General features: G+C 41.5%; 1 protein-coding gene across 1 annotated transcript in view; it reads right to left on the reverse strand.

The window, feature by feature from the left end:
* The window catches only part of cacna2d2a (calcium channel, voltage-dependent, alpha 2/delta subunit 2a), a gene marked incomplete at both ends in the record, with an annotated part of 211,852 nt that overhangs the window by 144,597 nt on the left and 42,426 nt on the right, over positions 1 to 24,829 (reverse strand). Inside the window, one exon of the mRNA XM_083892588.1 lies at positions 8,699 to 8,815. Within this exon, the coding sequence (XP_083748714.1) occupies positions 8,699 to 8,815 (117 nt within the window). The remainder of the gene's footprint in view (positions 1 to 8,698; positions 8,816 to 24,829) is intronic.

A 24,829-nucleotide genomic window follows, 5' to 3' on the forward strand; every position in this document is an offset into this window, starting at 1 on the left:
AGTCAGAGCATCATTAACTAAGTCATTTATAGTGTTTTACGACCGTGAATGATTACTAAAAAGTGTAGATACAGCTCTAGCTGTGTCATTAGAGTAGGTTTTTTTTGTTTTTGTTATGTTTGCGTAGCTTCCAGTGTAGCCTACAGATATGCAGAGTAAAGAAGAAGTATCCGTGTTTGTCTGTCACATAAAACTGTCAGGCTGAAAACAAACGGGTGCCTGACTCCATAACCTGCTGCTATACCACGTGATAAGCGTTCAATGTCAGCTCTAATTGCATGTGTAAAATCACGATCAGCTCAGTGTGAACAGGTTGCTAAGTTTACCATTAAAAAAAAAAGAAGCTCCAAACATTCACACCTGTGCCAACACGACGTGCACCCACACTCCGTTCAGCGGGCCACACACGACGAGTCAGTGTCTTACTGAATTATTAAGAGACGTAACTCGATAACAGACAATTATAGGAGCGAAAACCCACCACTCCACCATCCCTGACCCCGGGATCGGGATCCGTGTCTTCTTGGTTTCCATGGTCAGAAGGAGAATGAGTATATGATTGATTCATTCTGTCAAGCAACACTTTTCCCCCCCCCGTCTCTGCCACAACGTCCCGTCTCGACTCTAAATGCTTAGTCTGACAAGTCCACTTACCATGACGACAGAGTCAGAGCACATCTCCATCATCATCTCTCAAAGAGTTGACCACTGTCCACTGTCATCGTCTTCACTTTACACACTGGCCACATACAAATAGATCATTAAAGTTGCATTATGTAATAAATCTAAAGCAACTGGCCATAAAATGCTCCTAATATGTCACAGAGACTCAGGAATAATGTTCATATAACAAACTGAACTCACCAACAACAACAGTACAGTCAAAATATTAGCATTAAAAAAAATCTTTTGGCATGTGGCGCCACCTACCGCCGTCTACCAATCATTGCAGTCACTAGAATCTCAGCTGCCGAGCAACCACGGGTTGCCAGTTATGTCCGAGCTACAATGGCAGAGAAAACTAAACTTAAATGACCTCGGTATTTTGAAATTTGAGTGTAGTAACCATCTTTGGCCACATTCTTACATTCTTGGGCCTTTAAAGAATACATCATTAACGCCATTAAAATAAACTTTTGGTAAAGATGACAATTGATGTCTTAAATAATTTGAACATTTCCCCTGGGGGATTAATAATTGGTCCTAATTGTCATTTTTCTTGTACTTCTTGGTTTACTTTACTTTTTTGCTATATTATATTATAATATACTATATTATATTTAGTGCTGGGCACTAGGTTTACGCACGTTAACACATGACGCGTTTCCATGACGCTTGACCAGAAAAAGACGCGTGTGAAGTCATGTTTTTTTAGTTTACGTGCGGAGTCTAGGCACCGTTTACGAGTTAGCTCTGTTAGCTGCGTTAGCTCCTTTCAGCGCCGTTAGCGCGCCTAAAGTCGAACTGGAGCGGTCTGTTCATTAAACGAAAAGAGCAGCGCTACAAATAGCCAGCGTACCTGTGTACTGCGTACGTGTGCCTCATAAGAAGATGGAAGAAAACACTTTTTTTTAAAGCCTGAATATGTGGCCTATAAACACACACCCCCAGGATGTCCATATAAGGAGTTGTGTGTTATTACCCCAAGGCAAATTTACCATGGGTGCACCTGCAGCACAGAAGGGTTAAACTGAACTGTTGATTAAGGAAATCCTCCTGTGTTTTCCTTCATATTTTATCTGCTGCTACAGTAAAACCTGTATAACTTTCTTCATCACCATGGTCTCAACCTGGAACCATCTCAGAATCCATCCCAGTAAAGAGCTGGGTGTGTATCCATCAAGCACAGAGCAGACCAGACACTGTAAGTAGTATTGGAATTGTATTGAGATCTGTGTAATTGGATTAGTCCCACCTTAGGCCCCATCCCCCCCCATTCTATTCAACTGTTTTCTTGTGTGAAATCATAACCTAAGAGCTTTGACAACGGTCGTTTTTTGTTGTGCGGTCACTGACGGAGAACGAAAAACACGATCTGTGTCTGCGTCTAGTTCCTGGGCCTCATCCTCTTCTCTCCCCGAGGCTAGAAAATCCAAGCCGCCGTTGTCTGTCTGACTGACTGACTGACAGCTCAACTCCGCCTTTGACTGACAGCGAGCAGGATGTTGGTGCAGCCTCCACTCGGGTCTGAGGGAAACCAACTGATCCGCAGTTTTTTTTTTTTTTCCGCGGTAATCGTATGGAGCATCACGTATATAAGGGGGCTAAGGGGGCTCGGATCAGTCTGAAAGGTCGATCAAACGCTGTTTTTTTTGGCTTTATACACATGACAGGTTACATGGAGGGGGTTGTGTTCTCTGTGGCTGCTCTTGGTTACAAAGCCTGTCACACACACACACACACACACACACTCGCTCAGGTGTGAGCCTGTTGCTCCAACACAAACTACAAAGAAACACACACACACACACACAAGACACACAGACAGCGGTGCATGTAGTGTGCAGGAGCTCACAATCACAGACGGTGCTCAGCTGCTCACCGATGCAAGGACACATTATTTCCCCCACGGTGTCTACTTCACAATTCACACAGAAATACAATACATTTTATTTAAAAAAAAAAAAAAAAAAAAAAAAAAAAACATCAAATAAATGTAACACATTAGCAGCATTTTAACCTGCCTCAAAAAACAACAACAACAAGAGGATTTAGTCAAAATGCCCGCTGGCAAAAATAGAAGCCTGTCACCCACCAGGGTTTGTGTTATGTTTTAATTTTGGCACCGAATGGAGACTTTGACCATTGTTTCAGACGACTGCTGAAGCCAGAGGCAGAGAGAGAGAGAGAGAGAGAGAGAGAGAATAAATCAGCTTATGTGTGTGTGAAGTATATGTTTGTGGAGATAATAGGCTTGCTGAATCAGTGTCTTCTTTTAAATCACTTCTTCAAACTTATTTTTTTATAGACTGGCCTTTTGAGATGTGACGCTATCTCTTTTGATCCATTTATCTCATTGCTCTTTCTTTGTAAGCACCTTAAATCAATTAATATTTATTTTTATTACTTTGTAAACTGCTGTTTTTAAAGGTGACATAGAGTGGTCCTGTTGCACATAAATGTTAGTTATGGAGGTCTACTTACATATATAAACTTGTTTTTATGGTCAAAAACCTCCTAGTTGCTGTAAACGAGATTTCAGCGTGAACTTTTACCCCCAGAAGACAGAGTCTTGTGATTGGCCAATACTATCCAGCACATCCGTCCGCAGAAGCGAAGCGCCCCCCTCTGGAACGGTGGATGCACTGCTCCTCATTATCAAAACATTGTTTTAACAGTGTTTAAAAATAGCTTCGTCACGACTCCCCGCCTCAGTCCCTTTTATGACTTTAAACCGGAGTCAGACCCAGAGTCAGAAGACACTGTTGCTCGTGAAACACCTCCACAACGGACGTTATTCTTCTTCTGCGGTTCAATGTACGCAACCGGATGTGCCCGGACTAGTGCCCGGAGCAGGACGATCGGTTGTTCAGGAGAACTGCTGCTTACGTAACTATTACGGTATTTTCAGTGATCTCGTTGAGCCCCGAGATTACAATAAAACACAACGTTCTCAGCAGTGGCTGAACTGTTTGTTTCGAAACCGTCAGGGCTTCATAAACAAGGTAATGACGCAGATACACACCAAAAAAACAGCGTTAATAGGAACTTCCGGTCTAGTTCAGCTTTAAAGGTGCTAAACAAATAAAGCTATTATTATAGGCGTGATCGAATATCCATCCATTATCTACCACTTTATCCTCCACTGGAGGGTCGCGGGGGGGGACACATATAGAAACCAATTACTCAAACTCTCACACCTACGGTCAATTTAGAGTCACCAATTCACCTAATCCCCATATTGCATGTTTTTGGCCTGTGAGAGGAAGCCGGAGAACCCGGAGAAAACCCACGCACACACGGGGAGAACATGCAAACTCCTTGCAGAAAGACCCTTGTTCCGAAGTTGTTCCAAACGGGGCTCGAACCCAGGAAACCCGGGTCTTCTTGCTGCAAAGGCAAGAGCGCTATGATTGAATATAAATGATATAAATATATTGTTTTACATATTTAGACTAACATCTCTTTTTAGATGCAGGTATACAGTGCACTGGCAAAGGTGGACTATTCTCTAATATCCCATAAATTCAGGCATTCAAAAGGATTTTTTTATGCACACCTGGCAACCGCATTTGTGTGTTTTGCTGTTTTTTTTTCCCCCTTTTTATTCCTTTTACCAAATAAACACAATATTTAAATCATCAGAATGTGTCGCTAATTTAGAAAATGAAGGCTAAAGCAACAGAATCCAGAGCGACAAATCACCAGGAGCAGTATTTTTTTTAATAGGTTGCGGATGAATAATTTCTCCCTGCAATGCAAACACAATGCTCCCATACACACACACACACACACACACACGCTCACACACACTTTTAAATGTGTGGCAGGGAACGTATGCGACTAAATAACCATTACAGGAGGGCGAGAAACCGCCTGGAATATAAAATACAGTCAAGAGTTTCAGACCTTCTTATCTACAGACTGCATTAAGACACACACGCTTTCACTTTTCCTCCGTGTATAAATAATAAGTCCATGCGAATTTCTGCACTTTTTTTTTTTTGTTCTAGCAGGAGAGAAAAATAGTAATTACCGAGCAGAATCTGTTGCATTCGTCTTTGTGAAGGTTTGTTTCTCGACATCGCAGGTTTATTCTTTGACTTTCTTTGGATTTTTACCCCAAAACTCTTTCTCTACCTCCGTCTAACCCCCCCCCCCCCACACACACACACACACACACACACACACACACACACTCCTGCACCATCTCTCAGTCCCTCCCTGCTTGCTGCTCATTTTTAAATCTATGAATTTCTGAACATAATTTTCTTGATTTTTTTTTTTCCATGCCCCAGGGAGACATTCTCATTCCAGCGTCTCTCTCTCTTTTTTCACCTCATTTCCTCCCCTCCTGAGTGAATCTCCCAGACAGGATGTGAGGTGACAATGTCGCCTGTGGGGGATAAGGTGAGGCGGTTAGGGTGTGTGTGTGTGTGTGTGTGTTCAAAGAAGTGCTGATGGGAGGAGGAAGGGGGGGGGGGGGGTGTAATGTAAGAAGTGCCCCCCCCCCCCTGTACTGAAAATAAAAAAGGATTGGAGGATCAATGCTCTGCTCTTCCAAATCCAATCCTACACATGACCACAGGAGACGCACAGAACACCTTCTTCCCCTTTCAAGATCCAAGCCCGTAGAATTAACCATGCCTTTGAGAAACTTCAGTTCACCCCTCCCCCCCCCCCCCCCCCCCCACCCCCACCCCTTGGAATGAATTTGTCTCATCCCGCAAGACCTTGTGCTTTTGAAAGATAGACACTTCTGCCCCATTATAAGTCTTCAGCTGTGTGTTTTTTTTATTTATTTTTATTCTTTTTTTTGGAGTTACAAATGCCCACTCTCTCGCCTTGAGTGACCATATCTGGACAGAAACAGAGTGAAGAAAAGTGGACATCGCTTCTTCTCTTAAAGGTGGTGCCTGGACATGGATGACACTCGCATCATATCACAACCACTTTCACACACACACACATTATTACACGCACACATAAACTGAAGGCTAAGTGTTTGTGCATGCGTGTCTGTGGTTGGAAGGATAATTCCGGCTTTTTCAGGTTTAAGTCTACGTTTCAGGGTTGGTTACAGGTTAGGAAAGTGTTACAGTTAAGTAGCTGGTTAAGATAATCAAAGTTAGGCTAAGGGGTTATTGCACATGTGTCAAACTTAAGGCCCGGGGGCCCAGATGTGGCCCGCCACGTCATTTTATGTGGCCCGCGAGTGATTAATTGGTCTTAAAAATCTGTGTTAAAATAGGTCTATGCTGCTTTAAGGCGTGTGCGTTGACCATAAACTACATTTCCCACAATGCAAGGCGATTGCGTTGCCCACAAAGTGACGGCATCCCGCCGCTAGATCGCAATGTATCATTGTATACGCATCATGCGACGAGTGAAATTGAATAAGTAATAAATACAGAAAGTTATTTAGCAATATGTAACAGAGTAGTTACCTTTATTTTACATTATATTTTGTTACATTAAGTTACATTTATTCTGTATGACAGTTACATCTGGCCCTTTGAGGGTAACCATTATGCTGATGTGGCCCTCAGTGAAAATGAGTTTGACACCCCTGGGTTATTGGATAAATTATGCCTGAGTAACAACAACAACAACAACAAAAAACATGAAGAAGAGGAAGAAAACCACAGCCATTATGGGGTAAACGGGTTTGTGCTATCGGTAAAAATCACTAGCGCTGTTTTCAGAAAGCCTGAGAATTAGCGTCTATGATTTCAAAGAGAAGAGAGTGCGAAGAACACTTTAGTTATTAGTTTCCATTTTTTGGGGCCTCAAACATTTTTATTGTGGTAACACTTTAGATTAGGGAACACATCACCATTAACTAGGTGCTTGCTAACATATATACGTAGCATGCTAGCCCTTTATTAATAATCATTAAGCACGTATTAACAACCATATTCTACCTCTATTACGGCATGAATTAAGATTTTTCCTACATAGGGTGTTAATATGTGCCTAATATTTGCCAATAAAGAGCTAGCATGCCACTTATACGCAAGCTAGTAAGCACCTAGTTAATTTGTGTTCCCCAATCTAAAGTGTTACCGTTACTGTAAATGTGTTTTATACTGTTCTAATTTCAAATTTAAAGGTGCATTATGTAATAAATGTTAAGCAACTGGCCATAAAATCCTCCTAATATGTCACAGAGACTCAGGAATAATGTTCATATAACAAACTGAACTCACCAACAACAACAGTACAGACAAAATATTTGCATTAAAAAAAATATTTTGCAGACTGCAAATCATCCTTATGTTTTGAAATCATGTTTTGGCATGTGGCGCCACCTACCGCCGTCTACCAATCATTGCAGTCAGTAGAGTCTCAGCTGCAGAGCAACCACGGGTTGCCAGTTACGTCAGAAAAACAAACCATAAAAGACCTCGGTATTTTGAATTTGAATGTAGTAACCGTTTTTGGCCACATTCTTACATATGGCACTTTTAACACACAAAATCTGGCGTGGTTCACGTACAACTGCAGTGTTTTAATATGCACCTTTTAATATGCAGTAATTGGTAAATAACTGCCACATATTGGAAGATAAAGGAAAGTGAAGTGACGGAAGTTAAGAAAAAAAAACACTTAGTTACGGGACATTCTCCGTTCCTTTTATGGTTAAAATAAGCAAAACAATTTTTTTTAACATTTTGAGGGTTAAGTGTTAACAAAGTACAAATTAAAATTATTGATAATTTAGGAATTAAAACTATTCGACATGATGTGTAATAATAATTAAAAAAAAACATGTATTTAAGACTAAAGACTACTGAATAGTAGATGGAACTTTTAGATGTTAAAATCTATTTTTCCAGAATGACCATAAATGAATATTTTATTGATCATGTACACATTCTCATTTCACTACACTCATCCGTCCCTCACACCCTCTTCCCCTCTTCGTCTCGAGATGCTCCTCGCTGTGAGAGCAAAACAAATTTTTAACTAATCACAGGGCTGTCTGAGCACAACAGTGGAAATAATTACAATGCCAAATGCATAACATCGCAATGATAACCTCTGAGATAATGCTTCTTCTCACAGACGACGACAAAAATAATACTGAAAATAAAAAAATATACGCCAATATTCAACAAATGCAAAAGTTTATCCATTCATTATCTCCACCGTTTATCCTTTAGGGGGATCGCACAAGGCCGGAACCAATTCTGGCAAAAAAAAACTCTTTAGTGCTATGCCACAAAATAAATGGATTGGATAAATAAAGTTTTATTCCAGCAATAAAGAGGAATTAGTTCAAGTTTAAAAAGGAGTAAAGTTGAACACACTCCTTGGAAAGGGAGTTCAATACATGTCAGTGTAAATAAAACTTAAAGGACTCATGTTATACCCTATTTCTCCAAGTGAACCTAGTACCCTGGTGTCCTAATGAACGATGAAGCACCACAGCAGTTTAACCACCCTGAACAAAACAGCCCTGTTCAGAACGCTCGCTTTTGAGTGCCTGTCTCTTTAAATATGCAAATGAGACACAGGAAACTCTGTCAGCGTCACTGAGGCTAACGGCAGCTAACAGCAGTTGGGATTTGGAAAAGCGGTCACTATCACCGTCATATATAAAATGTATACACTGGACACGTAAATCCTCCGAGGCTGGAAGTTTGTGTAGAACTCTGTGCTGCACTGTGCAGACAAGAATAGAACACTTTCGCAGACTTCCTCTCTTCCGGATACTATTGCCCTCGACTGCACTCTCAGGTTTTTTAGGGACAAAACAGAGCTCGGCAGGACAATAATTCCAATAATTTGCACATTGTGAGGTCACAACGAGTGCAGAAGTCAACATAGAGTGTTTCATTTCCTGTACTTAGACTGAGGCGGACCACAAAAACATGACTGGGTCATCTTTTTTCACACTTTGCCTACTCACGGGGCCTCCAGAGTCCCTGATTTTGCATAATATGTGCCCTTTAAAAAATCAATTGAAATGAAAATGAAATGGTGTGCCGAGCGTGAGTGTGTAAACAAGTCCCGTGTAGCCCCGCCCACTTACCTCCAGAGCCTTCCTCTTACTGTTGAGCAGTTTGGAGATGTCCCTGGCCACCCTCTCCACCAAGTCCTTGGGATTATTTCTCTTGATTTCAAACTGGCTCTTCTTCTCACTGTAGATCTGCAGATAAAAGAACAAAAAAAAAAAAGAGGGGAGGTCAGACGAACCTTCAGAGCCTTTAATTTAACTGCGACGATCGCGCGCAATTGCCGTTTTTTTCCTCGTTCTCAGCGTGGCGGCACAAGATGGCAGACGCTTAACGTACATCGAGCAGAACATAACCTGGGCTTTAAAGCCAACAGCCGCGGCCCCTGTAGCAGAATTACAACACAGAACAGAGCCTTAATGGCTAAGCACTTAGCTAACTAGATGCAGTTCTGTCAGCCAGGATCGAATTAAATAAACACAAACGCACTCCAGTGGATCCTCACTGCTGGGCGAACACCTTCTATCTCCATGTTAAGTCCTTTGGAACTAAGACAAGCAGCCTTACTCGCAGCTGGCTGACAGAATATTTGTCACTTAATACAACAAGCTTTCTACAAGCTATCCTAAACCTTACATGTGTAGAATTTATCTTACAGCCTCTTAGGTATAAGGAGTATTATCTCTTAATCAGACAAAGGGCCAATTCCAATTCCTATCTTAACCCTTAATCTTAACTGGCCCTCAAAACCAAAAAGTGTTGAGGGTAATTTTTTTTATCACTTAGATATGGGACACCCCTTAAATGCAAATACGTCTTCAGACTGTGGGGGGCAGAATTACGCAAAAGCTGCGTCCAGTCTGTCAACTCCAAAAAAGAAGAAGAAGAAGAAGAACGCATTTACGTCACGATTATTTATTAACGATCCGTTTGTCAGTCAAGTTATTAGGTTGTCAGTTAGTTATAAGATGATACTCATACAAATATTCAGCTGACAGTTACCACACACCACGACTTATTGAAAAGTAAACCATAGCAAACCATCGCTTGTCCGCAACCGGCCGCCTATTGACAAAATATCGTAAAATAAAAATAAACGTTACGCAACAATGACGTCAGTAATTTATAATATGGGCCTAAACTAAGATAATACAATGGTTTTCATCATTTTTATATCTCTATTAACAAAGAAAATACTTCATTTGTAGCGTACTCGTTTCGCTGCTTTCGGCGCCATCTTTGTTATGTCAAAACACGCAATGCATTCTGGGTAGCCCTTGCTCCCAAGGGTGGTCTCGGAAAAAAATCTCAATATTGAGGGCGATACAGCCCTTAAACTTACCCCTCAACTTAATTTTTCTGAGAATCGGGACAGCACTTGCACTAGAGGGAGCGCGCATTTTTGAGATTGAGGGTTGAGCAAGGAATTGGAATTCAGCCAAAGTCTTATGAATAGTGCTGGGCACGTTAACGGCGTCAACGCTAGCGCATGGCGTGTTCCCATGACGACTAAGCCGAAAAAGACATGCGTGACGTCATGTTTACGTGCCGTGGCAGCACAAAGAGTCCAGGCACCAGTTAGCTCCGATAGCTGCGTTAGCTCCTTTAGCGCCGTTAGCGTGCCTCCAGTTGCACAGCATCGTTCCGTTTATTAAACGAAAAAAGAGCAGCGCTACAAATAACCAGCGTACCTGTGTACTGCGTGTGTGTGCCTCTGTTTAGCGCTACTTTAGAGACTCATTTAAACAATCGGGAGTCACGTAAACATGACGTCACGGGCGTCTTTTTCCGGGTCAGTCGTCACGTAAAAACGTGTCATGTGCGTTAAAGTTGACACCGTTAACCGCCGTAAAACGTGCCCAGCACTACTTATGAATCAAAGAAATGGGTTTAGGATGCTACATCCAGAGGACATTTGGAAAGGTAGAGGCAGAAAGACAGATGCTTGGACCAATGACAGCGAGGAAGGCACTCGGGAGATTAGTCTGCTACCTCTGGATAAATTAGGGCTGACTCAGCAGTGGATGCTCTCTCTCTCTCTCTCTGTGGAGGATCTGAAGTCGACAACAGAGCGACGCCTGAGAGAACTATACCACTTATCCTCCTCCTGCCCCGAGACACACAAAGACCTACTTTTAATACCACGAAAACCATTCTGTATAGTTCTGCCACAGAAAAACATGTTGTTAAAAAGCAATTAGTGTCATCTTAAAGTCTTAAATGCCGCGCGGTTACGGCGTGCAGCTGATTCAGAGTGACTTACTCAGCCTATCGTCACTTATTTGAGTAAAATAGTGGAGTTAAAGTTAAGATTAAGAAATGTTAATCGGATCAAAGGTGAATAAATGTTGAAATATCTGTTAGAAACATTTTTGAATTATGATATAGCGACTTCCATTCCATTCAAATATATGGTCAATATTAGGTTTCCGGTTGATTTTGTTTCCTCAGATGCTGTGTAAATCAAAACAACGTACAAACTTTCAATATTTGAGAGTTTGCTCTCAACTAATGCTTTTTTTTTATTCTTACGGTTTGCTTTCAAATGACCTGTTGTTGCCCGGCTGTTCCTATTTGCCCGTGCATAAAGACTGGAAAAAAGAAATATATGTATATATACATACATACACACATATATACATATCTACATATATACAAATATATATGCACATATATGCACATATATACATGAATATACATATACACACATATACACATATATACATCTACATACATATATACACATATATACATACATATATACACACACACATATATACATACAGTATATACACACACATATATACATATACATATATACACATATACACACATATATACACATATATATGTATGTGTATATATATATATGTGTATATATACACATATATACACATATATGCACATATATACATAAATATACATATACACACATATGCACATATATACATAAATATACATATACACACATATACACATATACACATATACACATATATACATACATACATACATACATACATACATACATATATACACATATACACACATATATATATACACATATATATATATTTCTGTTTATGTAATTAATCATTCAAAATGAGCATATTTCACACGTGTTTCCTTTGGTAACTGAATAAAATTGCACTAATTCCTCACCAAATTAAACACAGAAGCTGCCAAAACACTCACACACATTATCCCAAAGGAACTCCTGCCTGGTCAATGAAGGAAAAATAAAAAAATAAAAACTTCTCCAGAGCGGCTCAAAACAACCTGGCCGGAGGCTACAGTATATAATGTTTACACAACGCTTCAGTTCGCCACAGTCTCTTGTAGATTACATTTTGTGGGCACTGTTTACGTTTGAGCGAGTCACTGTTTTTATCCTGCGATTTAAACGATCGCGTCCTCGACTCTCGGTGACAAATCAATGCCATTCGAGACGTCACGTTTTTAGCAGTCGTTTTCACGTCTCGTTTAAAAGCGTCACGGTAATGATGTGTCGCTCCGTTATGAAATCTTACGTCTGAGCGATTGATGGGTTGATGCGCGGCAATTAGAGAAGAAGAAAACACACCGCGATCCATATGATCCGTCTCTGTCAAGCTGAGAGCTGGGCAGGCGGCCAGAGACACTTTCCTTCCACTGAGCAGAAGCAAACCTGGCCCCAGAAACTCAGACCATGCCAGACGAGCACTCTGGTGAGATTAGCCTGGTGTCTTATTTTTGGCCCAGCTGCGAGGGATCGTGGGGGGGGGGGGGGGGGGGGGTACTGTTTGTTCGGGTTCAAGCGACACTTCTCAGTTCACTTCTCAAAGTAAAACTTAAAAGGTGATGTCGCCGACAACACCGTATCTTAGGAACCGGTGGTTGGGTTCTTTTATTTTAGTTTCATTCATTTTATTTAGGGCTGAAACTATTACTCAATCCCTTTGAGTGTTTTCTAAAGAATTTAAAGCCAGTTTCTGTGATTTTTCAGCTTCTTGATTTTGAATATTGTCTGGTTTCTTTGCTCCATATAAACGAAGAAGTCATTAAAAATGAATCATTTTTGGTTTGTGGACCAAAACAAGACATTTGAGAAACATCATTTCCAGGATTAGGGTTTTTTGTGTTTGTTTTTTTACATTTTCTGACATTTTATGGACCAAACAATCAACAGTATATCAATATATTATAAAAAATAAGGGTTAGTTGCAGCCTTCATTTTATTTTCTACAGTTCTGCGTACACACAGACTCAAACACACTCAAACACACCAGTAAAGGTCTAGTTAATACCTTACCCTAACCCTAGACTCTTCAAAATAAAAGTGCTAAGTAGAACCATATAAGGTTCTTCAGCTTGTCCTCATAGGAGAACCCTTTTTGGCTCCACATAGAACCAAAAAGTTTCTACCTGGAACCCTTTTAGAGGGTTCCACCAAGAACCCTTTTAAAATCCTTCATTCAGGAAAGGGGTTTTAAAGGGTTCTCTGGATCATAAAGGTTCTTACTGGAACCATTAGTGCTACCAAGAACCCTTGAAAAACCCTCTCAGTGGAAAGGGTTTTTTCAGAAGCAAATGGTTCCAGGTAGAACCTCAGCCCTTGTAGAAGGACCCTTTTGGAACCCTTATTTCTAAGAGTGTACAACTCAAATATTGACCATACAGTTAATCTCAGAATTGAGGTTCTGCCTCACTGGGACCAGGTTCTGGCTCCCACGAGGACTATTTCTCCCCACAAGGTCAGTATTTATGACAGAAAAGAGGTAACACATCGAAGAACACACTCACAAACACACATGCACATACACTCTTAGAAAGAAGGGTTCTTCTACAGGGGATAAGGTTCTACTTCGAACCATTTGCTTCCGAAAAAACCCTTTCCCAAAGAAAGGATTTTCAAGGGTTCTTGGTAACACTAATGGTTCCAGTAAGAACCATTTTGATCCAGAGCACTCTTTAAAACCCCTTTCCTGAATAGGGTTTTAAAAGGGTTCTTGTTGGAACCCTTCAAAAGGGTTCCACGTGGAGCCAAAAAGGCAAAGTAGAACCATGGTTCTACTTTTATTTCTAAGTGTACAGAGAAGGAAACTATCCCTCAGTTGTAAATAAGGTAGCTTTGTCACACACCTGCACATTTTCACATACACTCCGAAACACACACTCCGTTCCATTTTTGTCAAGGTGGAAGAAGTTATTAACGGAATCTTATTAAACCATAAAATAAGAGCAAAGTTTTTCCTCCGCGCCATTGAACAGAATACGTAACCTTGAGAATTTTAAGCAATGCAATTTTTCCCAAGTCGATTCTAAAAACCCATGTCAAATTTGTTTTGAAAACGATATTCCTTCCCTTAATGTGCAGCACAGTGAGTGCTCTCTGGGCCCACTTCTGAGTGCAAGACTCATGGCAGACATTACTTCCTCAAAACATGCAAAACCACGGAGAAACTCCGTCACCCACCGTCGTACAAATTGTATAAAATTAGCAGGTGAAAAACACTCGCTTGGTAAATGGCTTCCTGTCTTGCTAAGGTGGAAAAGCAGCAAAATGGGCTTTTACAATAATAATATTGGGTCTAAAGAAACTTAAGATATGGATGACAGGTCAGTGTTTTGAAGCTTAATCTTGAAAATAAACGTTTCATTAGTGGAATAATACACAACTCCTTATATGGACATCCTGGGGGTGTGCATTCATAGGTCACATATTCAGGCTTTAAAAAAGGAATTTTCTTATGTTGTTGAGTTATGAGTCATGAGTCATTTTATATCGCATTTTTAGTAGCGATATAAAGTAGCAATAATTGTGCAGAAGTCAAAGATAAAATAGACAAAACTTTATTTTATTTTTGTTCATAAAAACGAGCCAAGTGAACTTTGAACTGTGACGTGTTTCCAAATTTCACCAATTCAATCCGATTTCAAAGATTTTGAGTGATTGTTTCTCAGGTGTGTTCATATAATTGATGCTGAAAAAAGCATATAAGACACTCTCTATTGCACAGTCTTATAGCCTCATATTTTTTAACATAGTAATGGATATATAACCATATATCCGTGTACACCATTTGTTTCCATCCCCAGAGACCCCCGTGTGTCTCCTCTGCATCATTTGCTGTCACATAAACATCACAAGTATCCGTTTTCCCTGCCATTTCCTATGTGAACAACTATGTTTTCCTGGGGAAAAAAAAAAAATCCATGAAATCCTGTTTTATTACTCTAACTGGACTAATAAAAAACCCAAAAGTGAGACAAATAAAGATAGATAGCGGCGTGGATTGCTCATCTTCCTGACAGGTCAGCCATTACGAGCTCCTGTATCGGGGCAGATCCGTGTCCGTGTCTGCGCTGCGAGAAGATTGAGGTGCACTGTCAGCCAGACGGAGCTCTGGCCCAGAGAGAAGCAGCCGGCCAATGACCATTAGGCTGGAGGAGCCATTGACGCAGACAGACAGCACATGGTAATGCTAGATCCATGGAGGCCCTGAGGAGCATTAATTCCCCTTTAGCTGGAGGTTGGAGATGAGTGACCGTCATTACTGAAGGGCCATATGCACCTCAGCCCACCTGCAATTATATTTGAGGGTTTCGGAGCTTGACTCACTCACAGGTAATGGGGCAGCAACAGGAGGAGAGGAAAAAAAACCAAGCACTGGGGCTGCTAACTCTACTCATAATCATATACAGTCTGAGCTGAGGTGTGACTGCTGCTGAGGGCACAACAAAATCAGGAAAACATGTTCATTTTTACAAAAAAAAAAAAAATACAAAACTTAGTTAAAGGGATAGCTCGGAATTTTGGACATAGGACCTATTTTCCAACTCAACCGGTGTGATGGAGACGTCTGGAGACGTTTTCAAGAAATTTCATTCAGTTCTTCTAGTTGCCGAGTACGCTGGTGCTATGGCTAGCTCATACGGACTCCACAGTGCACCCGAGGCAGAGCCAAACCGGCTGAGTTGGTCTCCATCACACCCAGAGGCGCAGCTTGTGAACAGGCAAGGCAGGCAACTGCTTGGGGCCCCGAGTTGATAGGGGGCCCCCCCGACACTCAGAGCCTGAGGGCTGATTTTACTGAAATGTGCAGTGACCAGCCGCCTCCCCGTCCCCCTTAAAATACAATGTAAATCGCCCATTGTAGGAAACCTCCCTAAAGGGGCCCCACCTCAGGTTAACCTGTGTGAAGTTATCGTTCTGCAAGTTGGAAAATGAAGAGGATTATTTACAGTGTAATGTATTTTTTTTTACTAAGTTTATATAGGTTTTTAAAAGCTATTTACAGTATTTTATTGTTCTTTACATTTATATTCTCACATACTTTTTATGTCGTTGGTGTCAGATTATTTATAACATAATGGTGATGAACACTGGTTGGAAGGGCCCCCCTGGGATTTTTTGCTTAGGGCCCCTACAGACTTTAGATTCGCCTCTGATCACGCCGAAAATAGGTCTTATGTCAAAAATTCCGAACTATCCCTTTAAGCTCTGTGAGGTACAGTAGAGCAAACTTAATACCGACTGCACCTCAACATCAGCGGATAGGAACAAACGTGACTATATTCTATTGATTTGCTTTGATTGATTTCCTTCCGTCGACTTCAACGTACACACAATCCAATATAAATGATGTATAGTCAATGGTGGAAGAAGTGCGCAGACCATTTCCTCCGGGCTGGCTAAATGATCTACAAAGTCTCAAATACCAGCGATGATCTGATGATGTTCTTCTCCCCACCATGGGTGTGTTTCATAACATTAAAGAAATGTCAGTTCGTATCAACAGTGTTACGAAAGGCCTAATGTGTTCAAAACAGGGGCGGGAAAAAAAAGGAAGTAATATAACGGATGTGGTGTGTGTTTTGCGGTGCCTGTCGTTTTTTTGCGAGATAATCCACGAATTGGAAACACCGTTAATCTGCTCTGCTGTTTGGCCGCGGCGGACGCGACGCCTGGACGGCGTTGCGTGCGTCGCAGGCCGTCATTCTCCGAGGAAAAAGAAGAGAGGCGGCTTCGCCGAGCGGCACCGACGGCCAATCAGACCTTCTGCTGCTGACGCTCACACAGGATTCGACAGAAGTAAACCATGCCAGTCGCCACCAATATGCTTTCTCTGGCACCGGGACGTTCACACATACACACACACACAGAGAACATGCTAATGTAAACGCGCACAAACTCACACTTGTGCCCTCTGTACCACACACACACACACACACACACACACACACACACACACACACACACACACACATTCCCATCATTAGCCATGATGGCTGGTTCCAGTGTGCCAAGCTCTGAGTGTCTCTGTAAACACACAGATGGAAAGACAGAGGGTGGCGAGGTTCCAGAAAATCACTGTTAAAAAGTGGTATGTTGATTCAGACGGGGCGCATCCACGCACGTCAGCGCCCTTCAGATCCACGTTATTGAGAAAAACCTTGGTAGTTCTACAGGAAACGCCAGCACCGACACGTGTTATGCATACTCCAAAATGTCCGTCCTGTCATCAGGAGTCAAAAGAGTACGGAAGAGGATTAGGGCCACACAGGAAAAAATATTTGACTTCTGACTTTAAACTCAGAAATCTGAGAATAAACTCAGAAATCTGAGAATAAACTCAGAAATCTGAGAATAAACTCAGAAATCTGAGAATGAAGTTAGAATTCTCAGCTATCACTGACAACTTGGAGTCGATGTCCGTCTGGAACTCGTTCCCCAAGTTTTCTCCCCCGTCGACATCCGACAAAATAATTGCAAGTATCTACGTAACGTTTATAATCTGACAAACATTAGATATTTCCAATCATTTTGTCGGATGCCGTTTCAGACGGACATCGACTCCAACCATTGAGCTGTCGCTCTAAAACGCAGTAGCCAATCAGCAGGCGGCTTCATAAGTCCCGAACCATGGTCAGAATCGCAAACAAAATTTCAATCACTGCAAACAAGAAGTGTATTGTCGTAAAAAAACAATTAGTGCTGGGCACGTTAGCGCGTTAACGGCGGTTAGCGGCGTCAGCGTTAACCATTTCCATCACAACTAACTGGAAAAAAGACGTGCGTGACGTCATGTTTGCGTGACTCCCGATTGTTAAAATGAGTCTCTAAAGTAACGCTAAAGTTTAAAAACAGAGGCACACATACCCAGTACACAGGTACGCTAGTAATTTGTAGCGCTGCTCTTTTCTTTTAATAAACAGACTGCTCCAGTTCGCTAACGGCGCTAAAGAAGCTAACAGAGCTAACTGGTAAACGGTGGCTGGACTCCGGTGTCGCGGCACGTAATCATGACTTCACGTGCGTCTTTTTTGGGTCAGTCGTCGTGGAAACGCGCCATGCGTTAATGTCCGTTAGCATTGACGAATTGAACCACTAAATAAAATACGATATTTTTGAACGATTACATCGATTTATTTGCAGATTGTGCGTTTCGATTGTGTGGCTCGTTCTTCTTAAAAAGTGTTGTGTCGCACATCCGTGCACGTTAGCGTCAGTGCTCTTCAGATCCACGTTATTGAGGTAAAACCTTGTTAATTCTACAGGAAACGTCATCACAGACACGTGTACATATTTTAAATATTTATGTGCGTCCTGTCATCAGAGTCAAGAGATTAAACGATAACAAACAAAAAAAATGTTTGCCTCCGTCGTATGTTTCACACTTATTTGTTGACTTATTTTTTTTTCCTCCACTATATTTCGCCCGTTAGCGCTGATGTTTTTCGGGCTTGTGCTGATGTTATTGTCCCTTCGTCTGTGTCTAAGAGAGAGGACTGCTTATCTCTCTGTGAAGTCAGACACAATAGGCTGCGTCTGGCGGCGGCGGCGGCAGCGACTTTGACAGAGACAGATGCCACGTCATTAAGGAATATTAGTGGGCTCTGCCGAGCAGACCCGGCTTCCACAGGCCCCGGGAAGGGTTCAATAAGAGAGAGAAACATATAGGGGAGCAGCAGCCCCCTAAGAGGAGCTTGATAAGACACAACACACCAGAAGCTTCTCACAGCTCAATAGGACCGCAGGCCTCCAGAGGAGACCAGTCAGACGCAGGGAAAGAAGGGAAAAACTGACAGCTATGAAGTTAGTGTCTTAGGGAGGTTTTCACGTCCGATTGAGACCGAGGGCGGGGAAAAAAAAGAGGTAGATCAGGGCGTCGGCAGCTGACAGCTTGTATACGGCTAATCTGCCACCTGCTTTCATAGCTACAAGGTCCTGCATCCTACGACGGAGCAAAGTCCAGCACAGTGAGCACCTTCATAAACAGCCCCATGTGAGAGGGAATCAAGAATTTAGGACTTTCTTCTTTGCGCTCCCTCACTTTCTTCTTTGCGCTCCCTGATGCTCCATCACTTTCTTCTTTGCACTCCCTCACTTTCTTCTTTGCGTTCCCTGACGCTCCATCACTTTCTTTTTTGCGCTCCCTCACTTGTACTTCTGCGCTCCCTCACTTGTACTTTTGCGCTTCCTCACTTTCATCTTTGCGCTCCCTCACTTTCTTCTTTGCGTTCCCTGAGGCTCCATCACTTTCTTTTTTGCGCTCCCTCACTTGTACTTCTGCGCTCCCTAACTTGTACTTTTGCGCTTCCTCACTTTCTTCTTTGCGCTCCCTGATGCTCCATCACTTTCTTCTTTGCGCTCCCTGATGCTCCATCACTTTCTTCTTTGCACTCCCTCACTTTCTCCTTTGAGCTCCCTCACTTTCTTCTTTGCGTTCCCTGAGGCTCCATCACTTTCTTTTTTGCGCTCCCTCACTTGTACTTCTGCGCTCCCTAACTTGTACTTTTGCGCTTCCTCACTTTCTTCTTTGCGCTCCCTGATGCTCCATCACTTTCTTTTTTGCGCTCCCTCACTTGTACTTTTGTGCTTCCTCACTTTCTTCTTTGAGCTCCCTCACTTTCTTCTTTGTGTTCCCTGAGGCTCCATCACTTTCTTTTTTGCGCTCCCTCACTTGTACTTCTGCGCTCCCTAACTTTCTTCTTTGAGCTCCCTCACTTGTACTTTTGCGCTTCCTCACTTTCTTCTTTGAGCTCCCTCACTTTCTTCTTTGCGTTCCCTGAGGCTCCATCACTTTCTTTTTTGCGCTCCCTCACTTGTACTTTTGCGCTTCCTCACTTTCCACTTTGCGTTCCCTGACGCTCCATCACTTTCTTTTTTGCGCTCCCTCACTTGCACTTCTGCGCTCCCTCACTTTCCTCTTTGCGCTCCCTGATGCTCCATCACTTTCTTTTTTGCGCTCCCTCACGTGTACTTTTGCGCTCCCTCACTTTCTTCTTTGCACTCCCTCATCTATTTCTTTGTGCAATGTTTTTTATTTGTGATACTAACCATAGGAGGGCCTGAGGAAGGTACGTGCTGATTGGCTACTGAGCTTTGAAGTAACAGCTCAATGAACCGGAAGTAGTCAGAGGCTTGGAGTCGCTGTCCGTCTGGAAACAGTTCCTCAAGTTTCCCCCGTCGACATCCAACAAAATAATTGTAAGTATCTGATGTTTATAATCTTTTCTCTATCCCTCCAAAGCTCAATAGCCAATCAGCAGGCAGCTTCCTAAGCCCCGCCCGTGGTCAGAATCGCAAACAAACAACAACAGTGCAGGGAACAAGTGAGGGAGCAAACAAACGTCCAATCACTGCAAACAAGAAGTGTATTTTCAAACAAATAAAATACAATATATTTGAGTTTGTGTGTGTTTTGATTGTGTGGTTCATTCTTCTTAAAAAGAGCGACTTGCGTCGTGAAAAGTGTTGTGTTACAAATCTGCATTATTATTACCCGAGGAGATCACATTACCTCGTCGTGGGTGACAATAATCATTAAAAAAATCCTCATTCACAACCAACATATTCACTGTGTAGCATTTCATTAGCGCCTGATAGCACAGAAGTGGTCCGAGTTTAAGGTAATACAGTATCTGCAGTTCTTAATATTACATTTCACACTCGAGCGGGCGCAGAAAATATCATCTACAATATTATGCACGCCACAAAACAAAATGCTTAATCTTAACAATAAAAGTGAAAAGGAAATGTTGGGGGGGGGGGGGGGGAATAAACAATTATCTAAGGTACACAGGGTCATAATTGGATGAAATAAACGTTTTCGTTTCATTTTATTATTTGTAATACAGAGACTAACTGGATCATCACCGCAACACACAAACAGGATTCTTTTTATGTATTCTGTGCTGATGAAGTGCCGAGGACGCCAATGTCAAAGCCCTCAAGTACACGTTTAAGACCACTTTTGTCAAGACACTTGTGAGTTGCAATGACGTTAAATGCTGAAGTGCAGAAAATGTCAATCAAATCGATCGCGGTTAGGGAAGTCTGATTATGATTTAAAACAATGGTTTGGTCCATAAACTGTCAGAAAATGTGTCCACAAACCAACACGATTCAGTTTGAATGGTTTCTTTGTTACATGGAGCAAACTAAACCAGAAAATATCACATTTAAGAAGCTGAAAAATCCGATTTGTTGACTATAAATTAGTTGATGATGAATTAAGCAATCAATTAATCATTGCAACCCTAAATTTAAACAACGTGTGTGTCAAAAATATGTATTTTAATCAAATGAGCAATTACTTGATATTCACCCACTGATTATTAGTCAGTGACTGTGTGCATATTCCATTAAAAAGCAGACGTTTGCAGCAAGAATAGTCGTTTACCACATTAAAAATGTATAGAGTGTATTTCTGATTCATTTAATGTTATATTCATTGAAAAAAATTGCTTTTCCTTCAAAAATAAGGACATTTCTAAGTGACCCCAATCTTTTCAACGCTAGTGTACAGGCTTAGCCTTTGATATATGTACAAACATGCCAAGAAGTCTAACCCTTAAAGGTGCATTATGTAATAAATCTAAAGCAACTGACCATAAAATCCTCCTAATATGTCACAGAGACTCAGGAATAATGTTCATATAACAAACTGAACTCACCAACAATAACAGTACAGACAAAATATTTGCATTAAAAAATTTTTTTTGCAGACTGCAAATCATGTTTTGGCATGTGGCGCCACCTACCACCGTCTACCAATCACTGCAGTCAGTAGAGTCTCAGCTGCCGAGCAACCATGGGTTGCCAGTTACGTCAGAAAACGAAATCTAAAAAACCTCGGTATTTTGAATTTGAATGTAGTAACCGTTTTTGGCCACATTCTTACATATGGCGCCTTTAACCCTTCCGTTATCATCCCGTCGTCACGGACATGATTTGGCATTTGTCATTACCGTAACTGTTAGACCATTTGTGACATCTAGAAAACGCAAAAACTATGGATTCTGTCCAGGACGTGACCCGGCATGAGATTGGAGCAGAGAACTTTGCGCACTCAGGCCTTCAGCGGAATGAACGATCGTTCCAATCGCAGACAAGATTCAAAGCGCGTCAGACGTTTGTGACGTCAGCTTCTCAGCGCTTAGTATTCACAAACGGTTGAATAAGTGCCAGATATCCAAAGTGAAAGTTACCTTGGAGCAGAAAGAGGCAGAAGCACTCACTCACTCACTCAATGAACATTTTTGGACAATTCGAAAGCCATAAAAATCGAAATAAATCCAGGCCGCCTGATATCCTCATGGTCATAAAAAGGGTTAGCACGAACATCTTGTTGAAAGAGGTCGTGTTAAATCGTATTCCTGATATCATAGTAGTGCTTACAACAACACAGCAAAACACAGTGATTCAGTGCACGCTGCATCCAGGAAACAAAGGCTGGGCTAAATATTTACATACACCCCCTAGGGAGAGTTTTGAGATTAGGGAGAGAAATCAACACAAAGATGACATGAGTTGAGTTTGGAGGGGGATTAACTGGTGTAACATCATCAGAGGGACCGTCAACCGGTGATACAAACAGGTCTGAACAAAGAGAAACATTACCGACACGAGCGCAGCCGCTTTGCATACCTTCATCGCCGAGGTAATCTCTACACGCTGACTTTGCAAATCACCCACAGGGAAATCTACAACTGTCGGGAGTAAATATCAGTTATTTACACAGTGGTGAAACTGCGTCTTATCACGTTATCTTCAGTCAGAGCAGATTTTTGTCACATTCTGTATAGAAACACTTGACTGATTTTTTAGAGCTGCACCTAACGGTTATTTCCATAATCGATAAATCTGACGTTTACTTTCTCGATTAATCGTTTGGTCCATAAAAATGTTTGTCAAACCTGGAAATGACGATGTTCTCCAATGTCTTTGTTTTGTCCCCAAAATGATTCAGTTTTTAATGATTTCTTTGTTATGTGGAGCAAAGAAACGAAGAAAATATTCACATTTAAGAAGCTAAACAATCAGAAATCTTGTTTTAATCATGAAAAAAGCTTGAAACCGATTAATCAATTATGAAAATAGTTGATTAATTTAGTGATCAATTCATCGATTAATTGTTTCAGCTCTACCTATTTTTAGAGCTGCACCTAACGATTATTTCCATAATCGATTAATCTGACGGTTACTTTCTCGATTAATCGTTTGGTCCATAAAATGTTTGTCAAACCTGGAAATGACGATGTTCTCCAATGTCTTTGTTTTGTCCCCAAAATGATTCAGTTTTTAATGATTTCTTTGTCATGTGGAGCAAAGAAACGAAGAAAATATTCACATTTAAGAAGCTAAACAATCAGAAATCTTGTTTTAATCATGAAAAAAGCTTGAAACCGATTAATCAATTATGAAAATAGTTGATTAATTTAGTGATCAATTCATCGATTAATTGTTTCAGCTCTACCTATTTTTAGAGCTGCACCTAACGATTATTTCCATAATCGATTAATCTGACGGTTACTTTCTCGATTAATCGCTTGGTCCATAAAAATGTTTGTCAAACCTGGAAATGACGATGTTTCAGCTCTACTGATTTTAGAGCCGCAACTAGGGATTATTTTCACAATAGATTAATCTGTCGATTATTTTCTCAATTAATCTAACAATCGCTTGGTCCTTAAAATGCAAAAAAAATATTGATCAGTGTTTGTCAAACATGGAAATGACGATGTTCTCCAATGTCTTTGTTTTGTCCACAAGAAAATATTCACATTTAAAGGGACACTGTGTAGTATTTATGGGTTTATATAACCCAAAATCCACTTTTTTATACATATTATGTGCTCCTGCATTGTCTAGTCGCTGTATAATAGTTTTTGTTTCATTTTCGTAGTGTTTCAAAAAGTCATGTAAAATAACATGGTCGCGGGCCGCGGTTGCATAGCCACTGTTAGCAGAGAGACGCCATGTTTCTACCGGAGCCTGTAAGGACAAACGCGAGAGAACAAATCAAGCGTCTCTTTACTTGTAGCAGGAAGTCCCGCCTCCACTCTCTCCGCTTCGTCTGCTACGGCCGCGGTAGCTCCGCCCTCTCCCTCGCCTCACGAACCTCATCTGCTGACACGGAGAAAGACGACGAGGACGACATTTGACCGGCTGAGGACACCGTAGCGCTCAGGGAAGGGAGGGGGTGAGCAGAGGAGCAGTTCTTTGTTGTAAGTTTCAGCCTCTCCTCTAGATGGCACTATAAACTACTTACTTCACATTTAAGAAGCTAAAACAATCAGATTAATCGATTATCAAAGTAGTTGACGATTCATTTAGTAATCGATTAGTAATCGATTGATTGTTCCAGATCTACCGATTTCGTCATTGTTCAGTGACCTTTCACAAGTTTTTTTTTTTTTTATTACATTTTAACAACCCCCTGTTCCAAAATGAGTCAGTACGACAGCGTGCGAGAGGAGACACTCACCACGCCGTGTCGCAGACAGTGCATAACGAGAGGCCCACAGTGGACAGATGGAGCCCACAGTGATCTCCGTAAATTGCCCAGTTTGGAATCTATTCATTAATTAGCCGTGTCAGCGGAAGCAAAGGGTCGAGCGGTAAGTGGTGGCGAGATTGCAGCGTTCAGCTGGACTGGCCGCGCAAAAAAAAAAAAAACCCCAGCCGACCGGTTGGCAACTATCAGACGGAGGGATTCATATAGTAAGTGACTTGTTGGAGAGGAGAAGGACAAAAAAAAGAAGAAATGTGGGGGCCGTCGCTGCTCCCTTCCATCCTCAGTCAGGGTATTTGTCTTTTCGACAGAGATAAACTGCAGTCCTTTTATTAACTTGCTGATGGTAGGGAATCGTTTTTCCCATCCACTGGGTTTTCTCAAACAGACAAGCACAAATATATCCTCTCCCTGTAATTCTTACCT

The sequence above is a fragment of the Microchirus variegatus genome, assembly GCF_963457635.1.
Source record: "Microchirus variegatus genome assembly, chromosome: 7".
NCBI classification, from domain to species: Eukaryota; Metazoa; Chordata; class Actinopteri; order Pleuronectiformes; family Soleidae; genus Microchirus; species Microchirus variegatus.